The sequence below is a fragment of the Zingiber officinale genome, chromosome 10B (genome assembly GCF_018446385.1).
Source record: "Zingiber officinale cultivar Zhangliang chromosome 10B, Zo_v1.1, whole genome shotgun sequence".
Classification (NCBI taxonomy): Eukaryota; Viridiplantae; Streptophyta; class Magnoliopsida; order Zingiberales; family Zingiberaceae; genus Zingiber; species Zingiber officinale.
In genome coordinates, this window is record NC_056005.1 from 48,685,602 (window position 1) to 48,710,798 (window position 25,197).

The 25,197-nt window shown below is 38.2% G+C and overlaps 1 protein-coding gene across 1 annotated transcript; it reads left to right on the plus strand.

Annotated features, from left to right (window-relative positions):
* Positions 1-550: 550 nt before the first annotated feature.
* LOC122030199 (condensin-2 complex subunit D3-like) lies at positions 551-12,216 on the plus strand. Its single transcript, XM_042589374.1, has 9 exons — positions 551-2,145; positions 2,235-2,912; positions 8,868-9,356; positions 9,444-9,535; positions 9,897-9,984; positions 10,060-10,174; positions 10,251-10,380; positions 10,481-10,655; positions 11,204-12,216. Exons 1-9 carry the CDS (start codon positions 664-666, stop codon positions 11,897-11,899), a joined length of 3,945 nt encoding a protein of 1,314 aa, XP_042445308.1. The 5' UTR covers positions 551-663; the 3' UTR covers positions 11,900-12,216.
* Positions 12,217-25,197: the final 12,981 nt, after the last annotated feature.

Sequence of the window (25,197 nt, forward strand, 5' to 3'; positions counted from 1 at the left end):
TTTGATAAATTAAAGGGTTGACTAACATTTTAGGTTAATTTGGATAAAAAATTTAAATAAAAATATTTAAAATTATTATAATATTATTGGATTAAAATTATAGTATTAAAGTTTTTTTTTTTTTTTTAAAATGAGACGTTATCTTCTCTTTATTTTTAACCAAAACAATTTTTAACCAAAATAAGATAAAAATATAAAAAGTTAAAAAAAATTTGATAGAAAGTATACTATTTATTATTTTATTTAAAAAATTAATTTAATTAAGTATTTTATGTTTGTTTGAAAATAAATATGGTGTGAGATTATGACCATCTATACTTTTTCAAAATTGAATACACTTCTTAAATCTACAAGACTATAAAATTACATAAAATTTTTTTTACAACTATATAAGATTTTATAAAAATTAATAAAAATTTATAACTCCATAAAAATTTATCATTTAAAAAAGTCAATAAAAATTATTAAATCTCTGGATTGAATATACCGTAAACCTGTCCAATTCTTAATTATATTTTAGCCGTTTTAGCCATTTCGAAATTTTGGCCCATGCGAAGTAACCACACTATCCGGTAAAGCGTAAGGGCATTAACCCGGAGATTTCTCTCCGTCTCCTTTGAGCGGGAACTGCCCCAAATCCAAAAGGGTTTCCGGGTGATCGACATGGAAGACGATGCCGACGAGAGCGAAACCCTCTCCTCGATCCTCTCCGAGCTCGAGTCTTCTCATGGCTGCCGTGATGAGGAATCGCCCCTCTCTGAGAGCTCCATCCTTGGCCTTCAGTCTCTCCTCGATGCCGCACCCGACAATGCCGTCGTTGTCTTCTGGGACCGACTCGCCGCTGGCGGACTTCCGGCGTCCGCCCTCCTTAGACCCCTCTCCTCCACCATGGAAGACTCATCCCCGCGCCTCTCACTCCTCGCTGCCCGGGCGTATCTCTCCCTCCTCCTCTCCCCCGCTTCTCCTCTCTTCTCCCTCTTCACGCCCCTCGCCTTTCTGTCGCTCCTTCGCTCAATCCGCCGTTCCCTTAAGTCACTTACGTTGTCATCTCCTGCCTCCCCTGAACTCCCGCTGGACGCCTCGAACGGTCCTTCCGATCGTCGGAGGAACGGCCGGAAGAGGAAACCTCCCCGTCCTGCTTGCCGCGCTTCAACGTTTCCAATGGATCAGGCCTCTGGCGTTCCTGACCTGCTTCCTCGCGTCCTTCAACTTCTCGACTCCGTACTCTGCCGTGTTCAGCTTGATGGCACTGCTGATGCCCTCAAACCATTGGTTGAAACGTTGTCAGAAATCCTTAGTTCCTCCTCCAGCCATCACGGCCTGCAAGATCTATGTTTTCGTGTACTCTACAGTCTCGTTTCAAAGCCTGAGCATGGAGATCAGACGACTTCAGCTGCTGAGGTTTTGCGATCGCTGGCGCCGATACTCTTGTCTCCTGTGAAATCACCATCACGAGCCTCTGCAATAGCTTTTATCACCAAAATGCTGGTGCCTCTGGGTTACGAGAATGATGCAGTGAGGAAAGCTCTGGTCTACTTGCCTAGGTTCTTATCTATAAAAGCGCCAGAAAAGTCAGAACCAAGAGCTTGCGCTGTTGATTCCATCATGGAGATTGTTCAGGCAATGCAGGAAGAAGATCGAGTAGGATATGCTGGGTTTGTGGTAAAGATGACACAAGGGAAGTCTCAGCTAAGACTTTTGGCAGTAGACCTCATTCTATCACTTTTGACATCTTCTCCCAATTCTTTCGTGGTAAAGGAATTGCCTCAATATTCGAATGACAATGCATGGGGAGTGAATTGTTTGAGAGCATTAATACAGAGATGCTCAGATTCAGCTACTGCAATTAGAGCTCGAGCTTTAACAAACACTGCTCAATTACTTGGCCTGTTAGCTGTAGATTCAGATAGTGCTTCTCATTTATGGGATTTAATAGGAATGGGAAAAGTTAGCTTTAGTGACTTATTGAGGAGTAGGTGTCAGGATGATAAGGCTGCAGTAAGGAAAGCAGCACTTCTTCTTGTCACAAAGTCAATAAAATTATTTGGAAGGCCAGTTGAAGAAGTGCTCCTTAAGATATTGAGTTCAGCTTGCTCCGACCCTTTAGTCACAATCCGGAAAGCTGCTATTATAGCTCTATCAGAGGTAAATGTATCTCAATTTCACCTTTCTTTTTTTTCCCCAATATTTTGCTTCCTAATTCATTCTTAAGTTTTCATCAATTGTTGTTGTAGGCTTGTAGGATATACCCTGATGGCTCAGTAATAACTCAATGGCTTCATTCTGTTCCTCGGTTGATTGTTGATAACAAAACAAGTATCCAAGAAGATTGTGAGAATTTATTTCAGGAATTGGTCTTAGATAGAATTTCTCGAGCTTCAAATTTGAACTTTGAAAAGGATGCTACTAGTTTGGAGTCCTTATTTCCTGAAGGTTTATTTGATTTGTTAAAAGGGACTTGTGACAGTGAAGTGGCCATATGCGTGAGAAAGATATGTGCATGCCTTGGAAAGAAGAAAAAGATCAAGGTGTCAGTTGTAACGTCACTTCAGAATACAATTAAAATATCAGAATCCTTATGGTTGAGCACTGGTAAGAGCATAGAGAAGTGGACAGCCCCTCCTGGAACATGGCAGTTGCTTTCTGTGGTGTCATTGTTCACCCCCAAGGCTGTAGAATGGGAATTTCTCCATCACCATTGGCATCTTCTTGACAAAGTTATTGAAGAAGAACATGGTAAAAACAACATTGATGAGGGAGGGGAGCCAAACTCTTTCATGTGGGCAGGAGATCGTGTTCACCTGTTGCAAACCATTGCTAATGTGTCCTTGGAGTTGCCTCCTGAGCCTGCTGCAGAGCTAGCTTGCAATTTGCTAGACCGTCTCAAGAACTTCAATATGAACTTAAGTGAGGTAAATACTAACTATAACTTTAGTTTGTAATGCTTTTCTATAGACCCATGACCTTATAATTCTTCTGCATTCTGTTCCAATTTTGTAAAGATGTCGAGCCAAGTTTTCAACCATACAGAATTGTGGTACTGTATTTTTGAAAAGAAATTATATTGCACTTTGTATGAGATATATGTGGACAATTATTACTGTTGAAATTTATTTTGATGAAAAAACCAAAAAATTGAGCTGCAGGATAACCTTATGTGATATTTATGCACATACTGATAAAAGTTTACAGGCTTTCATAGGGTTCAATAGAGGTACAGGATTCATGTAGTTGGTCCCCAATAATTGGATGATGATGGTGGCGATGACTAATAAAACTATATGCTAAGGATGCATTTTAAACAAAATAGGTTCTGCTGTGGGTTTTTAAGTAGAGGAAACATTCTTGGTCTACACCGTTAAAAAGAAGAAAAATACATCTTGCATCATGGTTCACTACTTGCGTTCTTTTATTAGGCCAAATTGATAATTTGTATTGAACCAAAGGGCAAAGCACAATTGGGAACATGAAGACTTCATGTGGATAAATAAGTAAATACAATGAGCCACCCATCCATTAACTAAAAAAATGACTTTTGTAAAAGATTTAATTTTGATTGAGATCAAATGTTATCTTCTTTCATGGTTGAGAATGTACTCTTTCTAGCAGTTTAATGGTTCTAGAAAAATTGACATAGGAGGTTTTGGGGCAACTTTTATATGGGTAAAACCTGAGGTAGGAGGAAAAACAATTTAAACCTAATTTGTAAGTAATTAATTGACCTTGAAAATACAAGAACAAACAATCTTCAAAACTTTTGGATCTAAATGCAATACATGACAATGAATCATAAAACTCTACACGAGTAGTTCTAGATTTACTTTTGGTAGTCTCCATATTTGGTTCTGTATCTATTTTCATCTTCCTATTATCAATTCTTGGGTGATGGGTTTAAAAACAGTGAGATTTTCAAGAAATTGAAGACATCAATAAAGCTTGACTTTTGTGAATGAATGGGATTATAAGATAGAGCGAAGAGAAGAAGATTGATCTAGATGACACACTAGACCCATTCGAAAACTCCAAGTTTCCCAAAAACCTAAGTGGAAAAGTCAGTGAGTTTCTAATTTCTATTGGACTACATTTATTTAAAGTTCCATAACTTTTACAATCCTCTTTGCCACATATGCAACCCCCTTGTATGAAAATGAAAAAAGATTCCTTTCCATCAATTTATGAATCAAGGATCCTTTCAACTTTGGGAGATTTGATTGATGGAATTTCCCTCCATAAATGCTCAATTAGTTTTGAATTGTTTCCTTCCATGTCTTCTGTTATATTTTGAAATGTTGTACAATTTAGCCTTGAAATTTTTAATATATATTCATCATAAAATATTTCCTTTTTCAACTTTAACAGTCTTCCTTATTCTTCTCCTTAGATAGTCAATGTGAAAATGGCAAATATGATTTTGGACAAAATCCCTATTTTGACTAAATTTGTTAAAAGGTAATGTACAGTCCAATCCTAAGTTTGCAATTCCACTGATCCAAAGGAACTCCACTTTAGCTCTTTTCTAATTCCTTGTGTAGGCTTGGTAGTTCTTTTGACTTCCATCAATAGTTGTTCATAATTTCAAGGGGAATGGTTCATCTGCTTCATCTATCAATATTTAACTTCAAACCTGAGTGCATATTTGTAGCTTATCTTGATATGCATTACATTTGTTTAATTTAGGTGAATACTTAGAGAGATTCATCTGCATTCTAAATGGTTAAACATATATGATAAATGTGTTTCCCTTAACCTGTAATTGCCTAGAAATTGCACGACTTGTTTGGTTCACAATTTTTTCTTCTTCAAATTTTCATTTCTATGAAATGGAGAATGTGATAAACAAAAATTAATTCATTTTTCAAGAATTTGAAAACATGAAAATTTGTTTGGTTTATTAAATGGAATTATTCATAGAGATAGATATAATGAGGTTTATTTGGTTGAATAAATAAAATAAAATAAAAAATATAATATAATATGATAATAGTATTACATTATATGTTATATGATGCTATTACATTGTACAATCGTGATCATATTGTTGTGTTATTATTGATCTTTTATATTAAAATAATAAAAAGGCAGCCCGGTGCACGAAACTCCTGCTATGTGGGGTCCGGGGAAGGATCTATTGTACACAACCTTATCTTATTTTTTGCAAGAGGCTGCTTTCAGGATTCGAAACTGTGACTTTTTGGTCACAAAGCAATAACTTTACTGTTGCGCCAAGGCTCCCTTCATCTTTTATATTAAAATAATAATAATAGAAATATAAAATACTAGTTAATAATGTAATAGTGAACAAAAATGGTAATAATCATAGTAAACAATAATAACTATTATGTATAATAATAAATAATATTTAATTATAATAATGAATTTAATAGATAAGTATGTCATTGTTAATGAGATTCTCTAAAAATAGAAATGAGATTTTTTGAAAATAGAAATGAGATTTTCTTCTCTATTTTTTAGTTTCACTTTTTCATCTCCTCATGTTTTAGAATTTTATTCCAAAGAAATCATCTTACCAAATATGTTTTTGGAAACTAGGTGGCAATGGCCCAACCAAATGGGATTTTTGTCAACAACTTTTTAGTTAATAGCTTGTATCCTGGTTGCAGCACGAATACTATTTACAACATAATCCATGGATGGGTTTGTCAAAATATCCATTTATCTTATCATTTATGGTGAATGATATATACTTACAGGACAATCAATACCCATATCTAATGATCCGGTGATGACCTAGGAGGGCCCCTCGCCGAGTAGGTTCAACGTTCGGATGGTCGTCAAAGTCAAAAGGTGGTCAGCTAAGAGACTAGTCGAGCCGAAGTCCCCACAACCCGATCAGTCGGAAGAGTTCAGAGAAGGTGGGCCAAGCCTACAACCCGATCGGTCAGAAGAAGAAAAGGGTTGGCTGAGCCTACAACGCCTCGAGCAGGAAATCGTACGGAAGAAGATTGCGCCGCCTTGGCAGAAATGCGTCCGCCCCTTTATGGTAAGGTGTCAAGGATTCTTTCCCGATATTAGCTATTGAGGAAAGCTTATGAAGTCGCGTTCGCCCGGGAAGTGTGTAGTCAACTCGTCGAAGCTCTATATAAGAAGAGGAGTAGCCACCCGCGGAGGTACGCGCAAAGACTCTCTAGAGCCACTATTCACTTCTCCTTTGCTTTCTCTATTCTCCACTTGCTGGTGTGTGACTTGAGCGTCGGAGGGCCGTCGTCAGGAACCCCCTCCCGGCTTGGCACTAACGACTTTTGATCGCAGGAGCGAAGAACCTTCCTCGTAGCGGAGATCCACTTCAGTGTTATTTCCCGGTGGCCATTCACTTCGCTTCAGGGCAGGATCATCTAACTTCTTCATTAGACTTCAGGAATTATCCAATTTTTAAGTGTATATATATGTTATATATGTTTAGTTAGTTATTTTAAATTTAAATTTTCTATTGAGTTTTTCAATGAAGGGGAATCTTGGCGCAATAATAAAGTTGTTGCTATGTGACTTAGAGGTCAAGTGTGCAGCGGATAACTATCGATTCTATTGATTCACGTACGGATACTGGAAGTGACTTGAATAACTATTGAATCGGTTGATTCGTGTATAATTACTGGAAATGATCTTTTAAACCTGTTGATTCGCGCACGAATACCAGGTAATAGACATAAAAAAACTAAAGAAGCTTTGGGAAAAGAAGAACGACGTGGCCGAATTTTTATTAATCAAAGATTGTTTTTTTAAAATTAAACAGGATGGTTATATAGACTCTAATCCTAAATATGCAAAGGAAAGAAATACTGAAAGAGAAAAATTCTAAACATATGAAAAATATAAAATATCTTAAACGTACTCAAAATCTAAAAATATAAAAGATAGAAATTAATAAAAATACTCTAAATACCAAACTCGATAAAAATGATAACAAAAATACTAAAATTACTTTCTCTGGTCCCACATCATTCTCTCTAAGATGGAGAAAATTCATCCTCGAATTTAGAATAGTATCAGGGGTAGCTCAGGAGGAAGATCATTTGGTATCAATTCGGTAAAATTTACTAGCAATTGCGGACTATTACCTCCTTATCAAAATTTGTTGAATCTCCATAATCTTCCCCATCACTATCATCAAAACTAGAAGTTTTGCACCAAGATAGTTTTTTACCAAGCTTTTGTTTGCACCAACCCCATTCTTTTTGGTATCAATTCGGTAAAATTTACTAGCAATTGCGGACTATTACCTCCTTATCAAAATTTGTTGAATCTCGATAATCTTCCCCATCACTATCATCAAAACTAGAAGTTTTGCACCAAGATAGTTTTTTACCAAGCTTTTGTTTGCACCAACCCCATTCTTTTTGAGTAACATTAAGTTGTTGGACCATGTAGTTATCAATTTGTGCTTTGCTCAATAGGATCCTTGTCGATGAATGCTGTAGCAATTACCTTATTCGCATACTTAACATCCTTGAGGACACCCTTTCCAAGTAATATGATCCTCCATCTCTCAGCACCAACACTTCATATGCACTTGTGGTTGCACCACTTGGAATAACAGCCCTTGCAAAGGCCCTATAGTCACATGTAAGATCAACCTCGGTGGTGAGGTTTCCGCGGCTGTTGAAAATTTGACCAGCCTTGACAAATTTGATCGCCAATTTTTTTTAAAGATCTAATTAACTTGGATTAGAGGATATGTGTGGAAAACGAGTTGTTGGCCATCGATCAGTGATTCGTCTGGGCCTATCTCCTCTTCGTCAGGGTCTTCCACCTCTTCGTCATCGTCATAAACTAGATCACCGAATATTTCGATCTTGTTGTCTACATATTCCTTATAAATAAAAACTATTTCCTTATCATCAAGAATATCCTCTTCATAAACGCCCATCTCTTGAAATCGCTGCTCCATATCATGATCAAAAACGTAGTTGACGTGTTGTTGTCTTCTCGGCAGCATGACTCCACAAGAATGACTTGGCTCTGATACCAAATTGATGCAGCGGATAACTATCAGTACGAATACTAGAAGCGACTTTGATAACTATCAAATCTGTTGATTTGGCATGAATATCGGAAGCGATCTTCTAAACCTATTGATTCACACACGAATACTAGGGAATGAACATCCAAAAACTAAACGAATCTTTGCGAAAAGAATGGCGTAGCCAAATTTTTATAAATCAAAGATTGTCTTTTTACAATTAAACAGGACGTTTATATAGACTACAACTTTATATATGTAAAGGAAAGAAATACTGATAGAAAGGAAAAATTCTAAACGTATTAAAAATATAAAATATCCTAAACAGACTCAAAATCTAAAAATATAATTGACAAAAATTAACAAAAATACCCTAAATACCAAGCTCGATAAAAAATAAAAATATTAAAATTACTTTTTTCTGCTCCCGCATTATCACTGATCTGAATCTCGGAAACAACCTCTTGCAAAACAGAGTAAGGCGGTGTATAATAGACCATTCCTCGAGACCTCACATCGGCGGGAGCTTCTTGCAACAGGCTACCCTTTATCAAGTTCTTCAATATATTGCCTTATGGAAAAATTTCACTAGATGGATCACAAAAGCAATGCACATTATTTTCTAGTGTCTCGTGTTAGTTAATTTTATTAAAAGTTCACTTTCTTTTAGATACGTCGCCATCGATATTTCCATGCATCTAGTTCAGCTAAAAGCTTTACTATATTTATTTTCTATAACCTGTAGTGGTTAAGAAGCAGATGGAATATGGAGCTATGATATTACAGATTTTATATTGTTCTTCACATTCTAGAATATGTAATTCAAAGGATGTTTGCAATTTCCAGCATTTAGTAGATTGCGAACTATTTCCTTTTGTTATGCTTGTAGGTTGATGCTCATGTAAAAGCTTTGAAAACTCTATGCAAGAGAAAGGCTACAAGAGCTGAAGAGGGTGACATCCTTGTATTGAAATGGGTGCAGCAGTTGCTTTCGAAAGCTCTAGAGATTCTTGACAGTTATGTAACTGATGTGCAAGAATCTTCCAAGATGGACAGTTTCCTCACGCCACAGAATAGAAGAAAAGGAACAAGAGATGCTTCAATCTCAAAGTTGACATTGAAAGCAGTGACTGCTGCTTTTACTATTGGATCATCAATTATAGTCTGCCCTTCTGCTAATATTCATGGCATTGTAGCTGTATTGCACACTATTATAACATCTGAAAATTCTGAAACAAAGTCCAGGAAGCTTGTTGGGTCAACAATTTCATTTAAAGAGTTGGCTCTTCCTTTGTACATTCAGTCATGGGTGACAATGGGAAAAATGTGCCTTGTTGATGATAAATTAGCAAAGCGTTATATTCCACTATTTGTGCAGGTGAAAATTATTCCTATCACTCAACTCTATTTCTTGATTTCGATCTTTTAGTTATTATAGTTCTATTGTCTTGTTGGGGTACTACAGGAGTTGGAGAGAAGTGACAATGCTGCTCTCCGCAACAACATTATGGTGGCAATGACAGATTTTTGTGTCCGATACACTGCCCTAGTTGACTGGTATTCATCTGTCTTTGAATTCTAGTTTCCTTTAGTTTTCTATGCTTTTCAAGAATATTTTTGTTTATGCTTTAGTATATATTGTTACTTTAAAAAAGGTATTGATTCACCAAGAAAATAAACATTAGTGCTTTCAGGTAAACAATTCAGTGAATTCTCATACCCTTTGACAGAGTTGCAACTGTGTTAAAAGTTGAAACGCTCAAAATTTTTTCATCTTCTTATCATATTCTTCTATGTAGTTTTAGGAGAACATCCAACATTTCATCTCAAAAGGTTTTACATGCTCAACGTATTTGATTGACAACAGATGCCTGTGGTTGGTAGCACTGATTACAATTTCCTTCTGCCTCTGTAACAGTTACATACACAAGATCACTATATCATTGCGTGATTCCTGTGAAGTTGTGAGAAGGCAGACATTCATCTTACTTTCACAATTATTACAGGTTCTCAAACCTGTGAATAGATTATTTAGAGAATTCTACCTCGTGATCCTGATTCCTTGACTTTTCTTTTCCCAGAGAGATTATGTAAAATGGAGAGGAGTCCTTTTCCTTCGATTCTTGTTGTCTCTGGTTGACGAATCTGCAAAGATAAGACATCTGGCTGATTTCCTCTTTGGAAACATCCTAAAGGGTTTGGTCTCCTATTGTGTTCATATCTTGATTTCTTTATGATTTAAGTAACATATTTTCTTACATTGGCATAACAGCTAAGGCACCACTTCTTGCATACAACAGTTTTGTTGAGGCAATCTTTTTCCTAAATGATTGCAGCATCCATTCATTCAACAATGAAACTAAAGGCGGCTTGAATAATATATCTCAACTTTTTTCTATCAGGTAAGTTCAGTGCAAATTATAATCCTCAAATTGAGATTGCATAAGCATTGATTATTGAGCCTTTTGTACACACGCATATTTTGCATATTTTGCAATACAGAGGCACTGATGAGAAATCAAGGTCACAGAGGATGCATATATATGTTTCTTTGTTAAGACAGATGGCGCCAGAGCACCTCTTGGCTACATCAGCAAAGCTTTGTGCCGAGATATTGGCGGCTGCTTCTGATGGCTTGCTTAATATTGATGATGTTGCTGGACTATCTGTCCTCCGGGTATGTTATAAGCCACATGATTACAAAGTTTTGCCAGTCAGAACCAAGAATATCACATGCCTGTTTCAGTATTATATATAATGTTATCTTTTTTTATAGGTTTCCTAGTGCAATAGGGTTATCTAAACTGAGGAATTGGTGGCCACTTCTATACTTCCTGTCACACGTCACACCTTACATTTTTAAGGTTTCCCAGTGCAATAGGATTATATCATGTTACTTTTCATCTAAGGCTTCTATTTGATCATGATCCTTGAATTAGATATAGTTAATGGAAGATGAAATAAATTTCTCAACTAGCATTTAATTAGAAATTTAAATTTACCATAATTTTCAATCTCCATAATTACGTATTCTTTAGGGTGATTAAATTGTTTATAATAATTTTTAAATGTTTTTCTTTAATTACTTTATTATTGCTGTATTCCTTCTTACTTTACGCGTGCTATGTCTACTGTTCTTGAATTTTGACTATTAGTCACCAATGAGATTGAGCTTGTTTCTGTCAATAAGAGAACAGCGTTGACCATTATTTTTCCCATTTACAGGATGCTTTAGAAATTCTTGCTTGCAAAGAGATGAGAATCCAACCTATTCGTGGTTCCGATTCATCTGAAATGGATGATGAAGGAGGTGAGGGTGGTGGAAATATCAATGCCGCCAGATGTAGGGTGGTCACTCAAGTAGCCAAGAAAAACCTGATCCAGATAGCTATCCCCATCTTCATTGAACTGAAACAACTACTTGAGTCCAAGAATAGTCCTCTTACAGGCTGCCTTATGGAATGCCTCCGCGTCCTCCTCAAGGATTACAAGAGTGAGATTGACGAGATCTTGGTTGCTGACAAGCAACTTCAGAAGGAGCTCCTCTATGACATCCAGAAATACGAGGCAGCCAAGGCCAAATCCACTGTCGCCGAAGCCATTGCCAACGTGCAAAGATCAGAAAGTTATCGTTCACCACTGAACGGACAGAACTCTGCTGGCATATACACCAGAGTTGCAGAAAAGCTTGGAACACAAGGGAAGCTTGCTTCAGCCGTAGCAGATGCAGCTGCCAAAGCTAAGGTGATGTCAGTGCTCAAGGAGGCAAACCGCAAGACACCCACTCCTCTGCGTGCAATGAGTGTGCCAAAGCTGAAGGATACCCAAGGAAGCACCGGTGTGCTGAGCAGTAAGCGGCCACAGAGTGTACTGGAATCGTTAAGACGAAGACAGTCTTTCGAATCTGATGAAGGGGATTGATCTTTAGTTTTATCCTGGCATTTACTCCATATTTGAGCTTGAACCTGATTTCTTCAATCACACTGCAACAAAAGTTGCTCAATTTGTACCATTTGGGAAGTTTCAGTCATCTCTGTGGCTTCATTTTAAGTCATCTTCCCAGAGTCATTGTGCTCATAATGATGCTGTCACCGAGGTAGTTAAAGATTTGTAAAATTGAAGGATCAAACTGAAGAATACAACTCAAGTAATTATGCTCCTAGAAAATGCTTTTTTGTCAACATTTCCCCGCCTATTCTACGTTGCAAATTAATTTAAGATTTAGTTTCCAGTTAAAATTTTTTTATCTTGTTTATTTTACATCTTAATTTTTTGCTTTTGCTTTCCATTTTTAAAATCAATTGAAAATCTAAATCTGGGTGTTAAAAGTAGGATAACTGGGAAAAAAAAACAAAATCAGCTGGAAAACTAAATTTAACTGTCAAATTTGGATAATCTGAAAGAACGGAAATCAGCACAAAAAAAAAATGTTTAAAATCTAAATGCATAAGTTAAATTTGGCAATTGCAAAATGGTTTTAAATCTCTAAATTTGATGTCAAATTTAATAGCTAAAATAGTTGACATTTGATTGTGAATTCAATCAAATTTAATAAATAATACTTATAATAATGAAACCCATTTAATCTCAATAATATTCTGGATGTGAAAAATAATTTAACTATAAACTAGGTCCATTTGTGAATTGCCTATGAAAAATTGCTATCAATAGAATTTTTATTTAATGAAAAATGTTGATGTTAAAATCTGACAACGCTAATGAGCAAATTATTATAAGGTTCGCTACAGAAAATCAAGATCTCATTTATTATGAATGATAATTAATAAATGATAATCCTAGTTAATCTCATTGATTATTTTTGAGGTGATCGATCTAGTCCTACGAAAATTATCCACCAACCATCAGGATAAATCAAGAAACGCACGCAACGACCAACCCAAAAATTTAACATTCTTTGATTAGCATCATCGAAATTGATCTTATATGCATGCACAACTGTATCTGATTCATGGGTGTTTATGCTAACAAGTTTGCAATCATCGTCCATGCACTTCTTGCCCAAACACTCATGATCCATCGAACACATCAATTCGACCGAGTGGATCAAGTGACCTACTTCTTCAGCTCACCATCTCGGCCAACTTGGGTCAATGGACCAACATTTACTTGGTCCAAGCAAATAATTTGAGACAACGTGCCAACATGAACAACTCAATTCAAACTAGCGAATCAAAAACTCTGCCTAATTAACTTGATAAAATCCGGTCGAATAGTTAGAAGCATCAACCTGCACTAGCATGATGCTCAATCCCAAGCCTGCTTAACAACTCAAGGTGAACTGACTAGATCAAACAAACTAATATTGATTGGTTTGGATTGTAGTATCCTGATAGGTATTTTACTAAACACTATGATTCATAAAAGCTCAATGTGGGCATTTTATTTGAAGTCTTTAATAATCATAGGACAAAAAGGAGACAAATTAGGACCTAAATAATCAAACGAGCTAAGAATAAAATGAAACAAGCCAAGTACCTGACTTTCAAGAGCTATAAACTAGAATAGTTATCCAAAACTGACAGTTCAAGTAGAAAGGAAACACAGTACAGTCCATATTGTCTCTTGAATGAATAAGATTGATGAAGCACTGAAAGGTAAAGGTAATATAGCTAGCTAGCTAGCTGCAACAGCTGGGTGATAAGGAATCTCCATGCCGAATAAAGATCTCATTGATCAGCCTATAGGGATTTTATACATAAAATAATATATAATAGCAGCTGAAAATGATCCCTCCAAAGATCTTTATGAATACGGTATGTTCATTCTTGATACTCTATTACATAAAAAATAATTACCTTTATTGTGTGAACAAAATAATTCCGACAGCAACTTGACTTTGGTAGATTTCAGCATGATTAGAATATTCGCGCCTCTACGGTATCCACACGAATATGTTTCCTGTTCATCGCATAAACTTAGATTCAGAGAAAAACCACCTTCATTGTGCTAGAAATTTCAGAGGTTCGGCAAAGGCAAGAAGAAGAGGAAGAAGATGAAGATCAAAAGTTTCTTATGAAAATTCTTACTCAAAAGACTTCTATATTCATCAAGGAATATCAAGAATTTATCTTTTAGTCTTCTTCTAATAATGATACCAATTAATCTCCATTAATTTTTATTATCTTTTTAATGGGTTAGATTTTAGTATATTAGATTAATCATTAACTCAATAAGACAATGAGTCTAATTCATTAATCCAATGTGTCTAATCCAAATCCGAATTCATTTGAATCTAACTCAATGAGTCTAATTCGGATAAGACTTAATCCCATAATCTTAGGATCCATCATATTTTAGTCAAACTAAAATAAATCAATCTCTAAATCAATATGTTATTTATGTGTGACCCAATAGATTCTCATAACGTTGGTAATGTATCTAAAATTATTTTAGATACATGAGCAATAAGTGACATATAGTAATGCATCATTATTACCCAAGTGACGAGAATGTTGAAATCCGACCTAACCTTTCTGTGAGGGCCGAGTAAGAAAGCAAGGCCCAAGGAACTCATGGGTTTGACCATAGGGTAAGAGTGAATGGCCCAAAGCCATTCACGACCGTTGCTGGAGTATAAAATTGTTGGTGCGCGCGAGGCCAGCAAGAGGGGGTGAATTTTTTGAAAAAGAAAGACAAATCCTTTCTTGATCTTTGGACTTGATTAGTTATACACAAGTAATTAAAATAAACAACAACATAAAAGGAAAGAGGCTACAAAATTTACTTAGTTACAACCTAGTTGGTGGTTAATCTAAGGTAGATGAAAAGCTCTAAAATGATCTCCTTCTTTGAAGGAGAAAAAGCCTCTTACACTCTTTGAAAGCTCAGAAAAAGACTATGAATGAATTACAAAAGTTATTGTCGAAATCATGTTTAATTCCTAGTACCAGGGGGCTTTTTATAGCCTCCTAGGATCAAGTGGCCAATGGTTTTCGTCGCTTGGAGGCGCCTCTAAAGAGGTTTATGTTAGGACCAAAAGTAGCTAGAGGGGGGGGGGGGGGGTGAATAGCTCGTCGCGTTCGCTCGGTGCTCGGCGTTGCTTGTTCCTTCAAAGATGTGCAGCGGAAAATACAGAAACAAATACAACAACGCTAACACGGTTGGTTTACTTGGTATCCACCTCACAAGAGGTGACTAGTCCAAGGATCCACACCACGCACGCACCCTCCACTATGAAAACACTCCTTTTCGGTAACTACCGAGGGCGGAGAAGCCCTACAAGACTCTCCGTACAAGAAGAAAGGAAAGGGAAACAAAATACAAGCGCAAAGCTTACAATGAGTACAGAAAACCCTAACCCTAGCTTCTCTTCTTGCCTTTGATCCGCCTCTTGACTTGGAAAGCTTCCAAGATCCTTCAAGAACTGGCGATCTGATCTTTGAGAGCGCCGTGGAGGAGCTGGCGAAGATCTGAGATGAAATCGTGAAGAGATACCGCAGCCATCACACGCCTCCGACGCAACGGTCGGATCCCGATCGATTCGAATGTTCCCAATCGATCGGGAGGCTTTGGATCGATCCACGGATCGATCCAGCGTCGATTGGGACCTCTGGATCGATCCACGGATCGATTGGGACCTCTGGATCGATCCATGGATCGATCCGGAGGCTCTCTGTTCGCTGGGACAGGTCCGGATCGATCCACTGATCGATCCAGCACTTTATTTTTGTCCAAAACCAAGTCCCAAACCTCCCAAACCAACATCCGGTCAACCTTGACTGTTGGTATGTCATGCCTAGCATCTAGTCACTCCCTTGACTGCTAGGACTCCCTTACCAAGTGGGTCAATCCCTTTGACCCACTTGGACTTTCTCTTACCAATTATCCGGTCAATCCTTTGACCTACTTGGACTTTTCTTTCATGCCAAGTATCGGTCAATCCTTTGACCTACTTGGACTTCACCGGATGTCCGATCATCCTTGATCCATCTGGATGTTCCTGTGCCTTCACTCACCGGGACTTTCACCTAGCTTCACTCACTTGTCCATCCTAGCTTCACTCACTAGGACTTTCACCGCTTCACTCACGGATTTCCATCTGCTAGCTTCACTCACTAGGACTTTCACTTCCTCAGTTTCCATCTGCTTCACTCACGGGACTTTTCTTCCGCCTTGACCTTCAGGATTCTTCCGCCTCTGGCTTCACTTCAGACCTTCCTACCGGCTCTTCTCACCAGACTTTCATCATGCCTAGCTTCACCACTGGTCTTTCATTTTGCCTAACATCCCGGTTAGGACTTCCCATCAAGTATCAGTCACCTAGACCTACTTGACTCTTCTTCAATCAATATCTTATTGTCAAACATCTAAACCCAAACCAAGACTCAGCTTGGTTACCCAGTCAACCTTGACCCGGGGATATTGCACCAACAATCTCCCCCTTTTGATGTTTGACAATCCCATATGTAAGTTAGGCTAATCCCATAGCCTCCTTCTTCATGCCACTAGGTAATGAAAGCATAAATTAAGCTCTTCATTCTCCCCTAAGAGGAAACTCCTCTAGGTAATGAAAGCCTAACTTACTCCCTTTCATGAGTCCTTTCATTCTCCCCTTATGACCTTCCCATAGGTAATGAAAGCCTAAACTTAACCATACATTCTCCCCCTATTGGCACACATCAACCCATCGTTGGACACACATCAACCTATGCTCCAATTCTGGGCACACTTCAACAAATCCATTTGTTGAAGACTCTCCCCCTGCAGAGTTGCTCATCGTTGTTCACAACATCACTCGTTGTGATCAACACGATAATGAAGGTCCCATACCCTTCATTTATCCTTAACTTCTCCCTCAATGTAGACAACTACCCAACCTTGAGCATTATCTACCACTTGAGTGTCCACTTGAAATAATGAGGATATCCACTCCCCATTTCTCCCCATTTCAAGTTTAAATGCTCAACCTTGAGCAAGTTCACAACAGAAGGTTAACCACCTTCCAAGATTCATGAAAAATAATTTTCATGTCTTTAAAGAGTCCCTCTCCCTAAAGACATGGTGGTAACTTCTGTCATTGCACCAACAATGACTTGGAATCCCTAAAACATTAGGAAACCCAAATTTAGAAGTTTTGAGGTTCAAATATTCAAAATTTGAAACACACCTCAACCTAAACTTCTACTTAGTCTTCGTTAACCAATCCATCCTTGTTTTCAACATGAAAACACCCTTTGTATGTATACAAATGTATTTAAGGGGTTTGGAATGGTTACCTAGACTAAAATAGGTTCAAAGATGCTGAAATCAGGCCTTCCCAGCCAAAACCAGCAACTTGGATCGATTGAAGTTGGGTTCCAATCGATTGAACCTTTCTGAATCGATCCACTGATCGATTCAGACTCCCTGGATCGATCGGCTGATCGATCCAGCGAGCTTCTGCTCGCGGGAATTGCCGTTTGAATCGATACATGGATCGATTCAGGAACTCCAATCGATCCATGGATCGATCGGAGCTCTGATAGTTGCTGAAATTCCATTTCAGTCAACTTTAGAAACCCCTAGAAAATTCTACAAAAATCCAAAAATTATGAAATTTCGTGTAGACATTATTTAGGGCGTTTAATATCACGGAAAAATAGTTTTCTATGAAAGTACTTCATATTTTCAAAGATTGACACAAACTTGAAAACTTGCAAAAACTTTAGTGTTTTTCTTCAAGTTTGTGTCTAACTATTCAATGGTGATTACTATCAAAAGATAGCCTTCACCAAGGTTTTCCAAAAACATTTTAAAAACATTTTCAAAACCAATATCCCATCACATTCCTTGGGCTTAATGCACATGACTTGTACATTAGCTTTCCCAATGATGGGAAAACACATAACTATGTGTTTTGATGAACCTAAAACTCAAAAGAATGCACTAAATCAACATCTTGAGTTTTGTTCATCTTTCTAACATCTCACTTGTATCTATTGTGGATAAAACACATACAAGTCATCTTAGAGGTCTTTGTGAGATGTAAAATTTGGTTTTGCCCTATTCTAGGGATCATGCATATTTATCTAGGCATTTTAGAAATGTTAGACATCCACCTAGGATGTCACTTGTCAATAAGTGTCGTTAAATGCCATTTGTCCTTAATTACAAGGAATTAAACTTAATGCATGATTATGTTATGGCATACATCAAAAGAAAATAATTTTCAAAAGAAAATATCCTATTTCTACATGATGTATGAATGTCATGACATGGTATTTTTTTTTTGGATTTTTCATAATAAAACATGAATGCAAAACTAGACATGATGTCATGGCATATTATGGGCAAACAATCATGGCAAGATTTAGCATAAATAAAATATACCTAGATTAACTATCTAAGTATCCTTAAAGTCTTAGCTAAACTTACAACTTAAACCTAGATTGCCCTAAAGTGCTACAAGAGAATGCCAAAGCCTAAATTTGGCATTTCTAATTTCCTTGATTTAAATGTATGCCAATTGAAAATAAACATGTCCTCAAATGTTGGCATATTCCATATTTTCTTCAAGAGTAGCACTTTTAAATTTAAGGCCCGGATTGCCTTAAATTGCCTAAGAACATACCAAAATCCCAACTTGATAGTTCTTATGAATTTCCCAATATGTGCCATTTAAGAGTAAAATCAATTCTTCCACCATTAGGCACATTTTACTCTTTCAAGGAGTAATCAATAGGTCCATTTCATTTTCAAAGGTTAACTAAAACCTTGAAAATGCTCCTTGAGTGTCAATTTCCTCAAAGTTGGGTTAACTACCCTTCTAATCGGAGTTGACACTCTCTAACCCATCTATGGGGTAGAGAAGATGCTCCTAGGAACCCAACACCTATTGGTGCTCCTTGGATGCTCTAGGTACTCATTAGGGATAACTTCCCTAGATACCTTCCTAGTGACCTTGTTGGGCTTCTTAGAAGCCTTGGTCACATTTTCTAGGTCAACTCTAGGGATAGCCTCTCTTGTGACCTTGTTTGTAACTTTCTTAGACTTCTTAGAAGCCTTAGTCACATTTATTGCTAAAATACTCTTAGGGATGACTTCCTTAGTATTTTTGGCTTGACCACTAGACCTAGGGTTTGTTCCATAACTATATGGAACTCTATGGTAAGAGGGCACATCCTTCTTAGCCTTTGGCTTGTATCCCAAACCTCTATGGCCATTGGATGGCTTTTGTACCCCTAGACCTAGGTTATGCTCATTTTGCCCTAATAGGATATTTTCCATCCTTTTTAGGGTCTTTTCAATTTTATCAAGTCTTGACCTCAAGATTTGATTTTCCATCACTAAGTCCTTAGTTTTTGGTTTTCCATTTAGTTCATGAGCATTTTTGTTTCTAGGCTTGTAGCTGCAATCCTTAGAGTTTTTACCTAGACTTTTACCTACATACCTAGCCTTAGGGATAGTAGTTTTGGCATGTAAGGCCACATGCTTTTCCTTAAAGCCCTCATGCTTCCTATTCTTATGGTAAATCGCATTAAAATGATAAAAATTTGACCTAGCATGCTTTTTACCATTTTGCAAGGGAATAGGCTCAATGAAAGTTACCTTCCTTTTTACCTTAGAGGCTCCCCCTTGACTAGTGCCTCCTTGAGCCGTGACCACCTTCTTCCCTTTGGGGCATTGACTTCGGTAATGCCCCTTTTGATTGCAAGAGAAGCATATGATATGCTCCTTGCTCTTCTTCGTTCCGGGGATGGTCTCCTTGGGCTTCACCTTGCCCTTTTGTGCCACTTGGCCCTTCTTCTTGGTCAATTTAGGGCACTTGCTCTTGTAGTGCCCATGTTCCCTACACTCAAAACATATTATATGATTTTTATTATTAATTGAAATATTCATACCTTTGCTTGTAGGGGTGGTATCTTTTTCTTTGGATCCAGAGGTAGAAACTTCCTTTTGATAGGACCTTGATTCTCCTCCATTTGATTTTTCTTGACTTGTGGAGGTAGAAGCTTCTTCCTCCTCTTCTTCTCTTGACCCGGATGTAGAAGCTTCTCCTTCTTCTTGATCCGGTGTCACCAAGGATTGCTCCACCTCAATCCTAGAGGTGGAGGCTTCATCATCTTGAATATGAAACAAGGAGTATGCTCCCTCCTTGTTCCCTTCGTTGCATTCCCTTGAGGATGAAGCATCTTGGATTTCCTCTTCTTCGGAGGTTGAGCATCTATCAACCTCGGAATCCTCCTTTTGGTCTTGCTCCAAAGAGTCACCCTCTTTGGATTCTTCATGATCTTGTACAGTGGAGGGGATCTCATGAATTCTTGCCAATTTGCTCCAAAGCTCCTTGGCATCTTCAAACTCTCCAATTTGTTCCAAGATGTTTCTTGGCAATAAATTGACCAAAAGCTTGGTCACTTTGTCATTGGCCTCACATCTTTGGATTTGGTCTTTGCTCCACTTGCTCCTTTTGAGTACTTTGCCCTTGGAATTTGTGGGAGCTTCAAAACCTTCCATGAGAGCAAACCATTGCTCTATCTCCATCATAAGAAAATTTTCGATTCTTGATTTCCAAGAATCGAAACTCGTAGAAGTGTATGGTGGAGCCACCCTTGTGTCAAATCCAAGTCCATCTTGGAATTGCATCTTGAAGTTGAGCTTGATAGAATCTTGAACTTGAAGAATTTGCTCCAACTTCTTCACCCTCTAGCTTTTCTTGATATGTTTGCCCCTTCCGGCGGTGATTCCGGTGAAGAGCAACCTCGCTCTGATACCACTTGTTAGGACCAAAAGTAGCTAGAGGGGGGGGGTGAATAGCTCGTCGCGTTCGCTCGTTGCTCGGCGTTGCTTGTTCCTTCAAAGATGTGCAGCGGAAAATACAGAAACAATCACACAACGCTAACACGGTTGGTTTACTTGGTATCCACCTCACAAGAGGTGACTAGTCCAAGGATCCACACCACGCACGCACCCTCCACTATGAAAACACTCCTTTTCGGTAACTACCGAGGGCGGAGAAGCCCTACAAGACTCTCAGTACAAGAGGAAAGGAAAGGGAAACAAAATACAAGCGCAAAGCTTACAATGAGTATAAAAACTCTAACCCTAGCTTCTCTTCTTGCCTTTGATCCGCCTCTTGACTTGGAAAGCTTCCAAGATCCTTCAAGAACTGGCGATCTGATCTTTGAGAGCGCTGTGGAGGAGCTGGCGAAGATCTGAGATGAAATCGTGAAGAGATGCCGCAGCCATCACACGCCTGCAGCTATAAACGACGCCAACGGTCGGATCCCGATCGATTCGAATGTTCCCAATCGATCGGGGAGGCTTTGGATCGATCCACGGATCGATCCGGCCTCTCGACTGGGCACTGGATCGATCCACGGATCGATCCGGCGCTATCGCGCGAGCGCGCGTCCCAATAGATCCAGCGATCGATTGGGACCTGCAGATCGATCCGGATCGATCCGGAGCTCTCTCACGGCTGGATCGATCCATGCGGATCGATCAGATCGATCCGAGCTGAATCGATCCAGCGATCGATCGAGCCGGATCGATCCACATCGATCCAACACTGATTTTGTCCAAAACCAAGTCCCAAACCTCCCAAACCAACATCCGGTCAACCTTGACCTGTTGGTATGTCATGCCCAGCATCTAGTCACTCCCTTGACCTGCTAGGACTCCCTTACCAAGTGTCCGGTCAATCCCTTTGACCCACTTGGAATTTTCTCTGTGCCAAGTATCCGGTCAATCCTTTGACCTACTTGGACTTTTCTTTCATGCCAAGTATCCAGTCAATCCTTTGACCTACTTGGACTTCCCAGCACCGGATGTCCGATCATCCTTGATCCATCTGGATTTTCCTTGCTGGCTTCACTCACCGGGACTTTCACCTAGCTTCACTCACTAGGGTTTTCCATCCGCCTAGCTTCACTCACTAGGACTTTCACTGGCTTCACTCACTAGGATTTCCATCCGCTAGCTTCACTCACTAGGACTTTCACGCTTCACTCTTTTCCATCCGCCTAGCTTCACTCACTAGGACTTTCACGGCTTCACTCACCATTTCCATCTGCCGGACTTCACTCATGTTTCTCATCTCGGTTCACTTTCACGACTTTCTTCTGCTTCACTTACCAGGACTTTCCTTCTGCCTGGCTTCACTCACCAGGACTTTCATACTGCCTAGCTTCACTCACTAGGTCTTTCATTTTGCCTAACATCCCAGTTAGGACTTCCCAGTCAAGTATCCGGCCAACCTTGACCTACTTGACTCTTCTTCAATCAATATCTTATTGTCAAACATCTAAACCCAAACCAAGACTCAGCTTGGTTACCCAGGTCAACCTTGACCTGAGGGATATTGCACCAACAGTTTAGGGCGCCTCTAAGAGGATAGAGTTTATCCTCTATCCATTGGAGTTTTTATCCTCTGGATGATTAATGGCTACTGGAGGCACCTCTAACCAGTTTGAGGGTGCCTTCCATGAAGGCGTGAGGGTAACTTCCATCTTCCTTAAGGGCGCCTTCCATTAGTCAGCTTGACCAGTTAACCTTTAAGAAATGTTAACTCTTTCTAGTTCTTCCTTTTTGGGTGATTCTCCGGTCGTTTGGAATTGAGCTCATCTGAATCCAACTCTGACCTTCCTTGAGCAGACTTTCTCCCTAGCTTCTCGTCCCTTGAATGCTCCGGTCGCGTTTTTCTCGTCCACCGATATACTCTTTCGTAGCCCTTCATCCCTTGGATGCACCTAGCCCGTCAACTCGCTTCCATGCTATCCTTCTCGTCTGCCACGTCTTTCACTCGAATTTTTGTGTTCCTAAGCTCCTGCACACTTAGACACAAGACATCAAATACAACAATACCTAATTTGACTTAGTTGACCACATCAAAACTAATCTGGGGCACTTATAATCTCCCCCTTTTTGATGTGCATCAACCCAAATTAAGTTAGGATTAAACAAACAATAAAATATTAAATTTTACAATTTAGTAAAAAGTAAGTTTGCATTTAAGTACATAAAAAAATTCAAGCTAATTTCCCACATAACTTAATATAACTTAATCCTATCTCTCCCCCTTTATCACATAAAAAAATGGGGAAAAAAATAAGTAAAAAATAGTTACAAAATGTTTGAAAAGTTTTCTAGGGGATCATCAACATATTTAATAATAATCTAACATTTTTTTTAGGCATAGTTTTCACAAATATTCTAATTTTACTGATTAATTCTCTATTTTGAAAAAATAATTTTAAAAATAATTTTTTCTATTTAAAAAAATCATAAAATTTGTTATCAAAGTCAAATAGAATAAAAAAAATTTCATGAAAAAATATTTTTAATTTTAACAAAAATAAATCATTTTATTATAGAACCCTAATTTTAGAAAAATAAATATTAAAAATTGATTTTGATATAAAAAAATCTTGATAATTTTTATAAGTATGTAAAACCGAATAAACATATGCAAAAAATTAAAATTTTCAAATTTAGCATTTGAGAATTTTAATATTTGTAATTAATTTTTCGATAACTAATTCATAGAAGATTTGTCATTAATCAGAAAATTTCAAAAAAAATTAATCTAACAGATCTTCTCTTCTGTTCTATAATTATTTAAAATTTAAACAAAAAAACTCTAATAGAAGAATTAGAAAAATGTTTTGCTAAGTTCAGAAATTATATTCTAATAAATCATTAAAAAAATGAAGATTCAATTTAAACATGTTGTTGGAATCCAATAAAGATTCCTTCTTATTGGATTTATTAGGAATTTTTGTGGAAGATAATTTCTAGAGATTTTTTTAATTTTACCCCTGTGGTTCCTGATATACAAACCAAGACCTTCGTATTTTCTAAATTTTGAATTTTGAGAAACATTTATATTTAAGCATGCACAGTCATTTCTCAATTTTTCTAGTTGATCTTTTATCTTTCATTTTCCACCTTTAGATTATCATATATTTCTAATGGACATATTTTTGCTAAAATTAATTTTAACCTTGTATTCTCTTTCTCTAACTTGCACATATTTCTAGACAGTATTTTAATGAACTCAAATAATTCTTCAGGAGTGTTGCGTGCTACTTGGAATTCCATTCTGTTTCCCTTGTTCAAAAATTTGTACAAAAACAGAACTTTTCCTAGCAGTCCATGTGTTTTTATAGAAGTTAAACTTGGATTGTAAACGAAACTTAACATTTTTAATCCAAGTTGTTTTTCAGAAGTTAAACTTGGATTGGAAACGGAACTTAACATTTTTATTCCAAGTTCAACCCATGTGTTTTTCAGAAGTTAAGCCATATTACAGAAGTTGATTAAATATCTATTTCAAAGATTGACTTCCAGGTTAAATATGACGAGACACTCGACCTTCTTGGGTGTGGGATCATCCACCACTTGTGAGATCTCGAAAAATTTAATTAATAGGGTTATTTAGAAAATAGCCTTATAGGATTTTTCCGGAATTTTTAGAAATTTTCTGGGAATTTTTCGGAGCTCGTACGATGGGTTTTGAGGGGATTAATTTCGGACGCGGATAAGGCCTGTTTGGGATACCCGTTTAATTGAGAAAATGTTTTATTTATAAAACCTTTTCCTTTTTCTTTCCCCAAACGGCGACCCCGAGCCTCTCCTCACCCGAACCTTCTTCTCCCCTCTCTGCCCCGACGCGACCCCGACCTCCCTCGGTTCCTCTCGCTGTCGTCGCCGATCGCCACAAGGTCAGCGCCGGCAGGGGTCTTCTTCTCCGGAGCCTCACGAATGTCAGGTTCCATAGCTACTAGCGGTCGATTCTCTCTGCCCCAGCGACCGATTCTCTTTGTCTCTCTCGCGGCCGGATCTGTGGCGATTGTCGATATCACCGGAGGAGATCGTTGCCGGAGCTTGCCGGAGACCGAACCAGGAGGCTCGGATCATCCTGATATACTATTCTCAAGTTTTCCTCGAGCTTTCCTCCCGGTTCTACCGATCCTTTCTTCCCCGATTCGATGCCCTAGGTCGATCCTTTGCCATCCAATCGCCGGCTTGAAGATGCCCTAGGGTTTCGATGGGTAAGCAATCCGGACCTTATCACTTCTTTCATCTTGATTCATTTGTTAGATTCTTGTTGGTTCACGGATTGGGGCTTTGTTCTGGTTAATCCTTCTTGGTTGATCTTGGATCTCCCCTGCCTTGCTGTTGATTAGGGCTACGGGATTGAAGAGAAGGAGGGAGGTTTGTTCTGCTTGTTCTGATCGAGAGGTGAATCCAACAGTGAGGTTCTGGTTTGATCAGTGAGG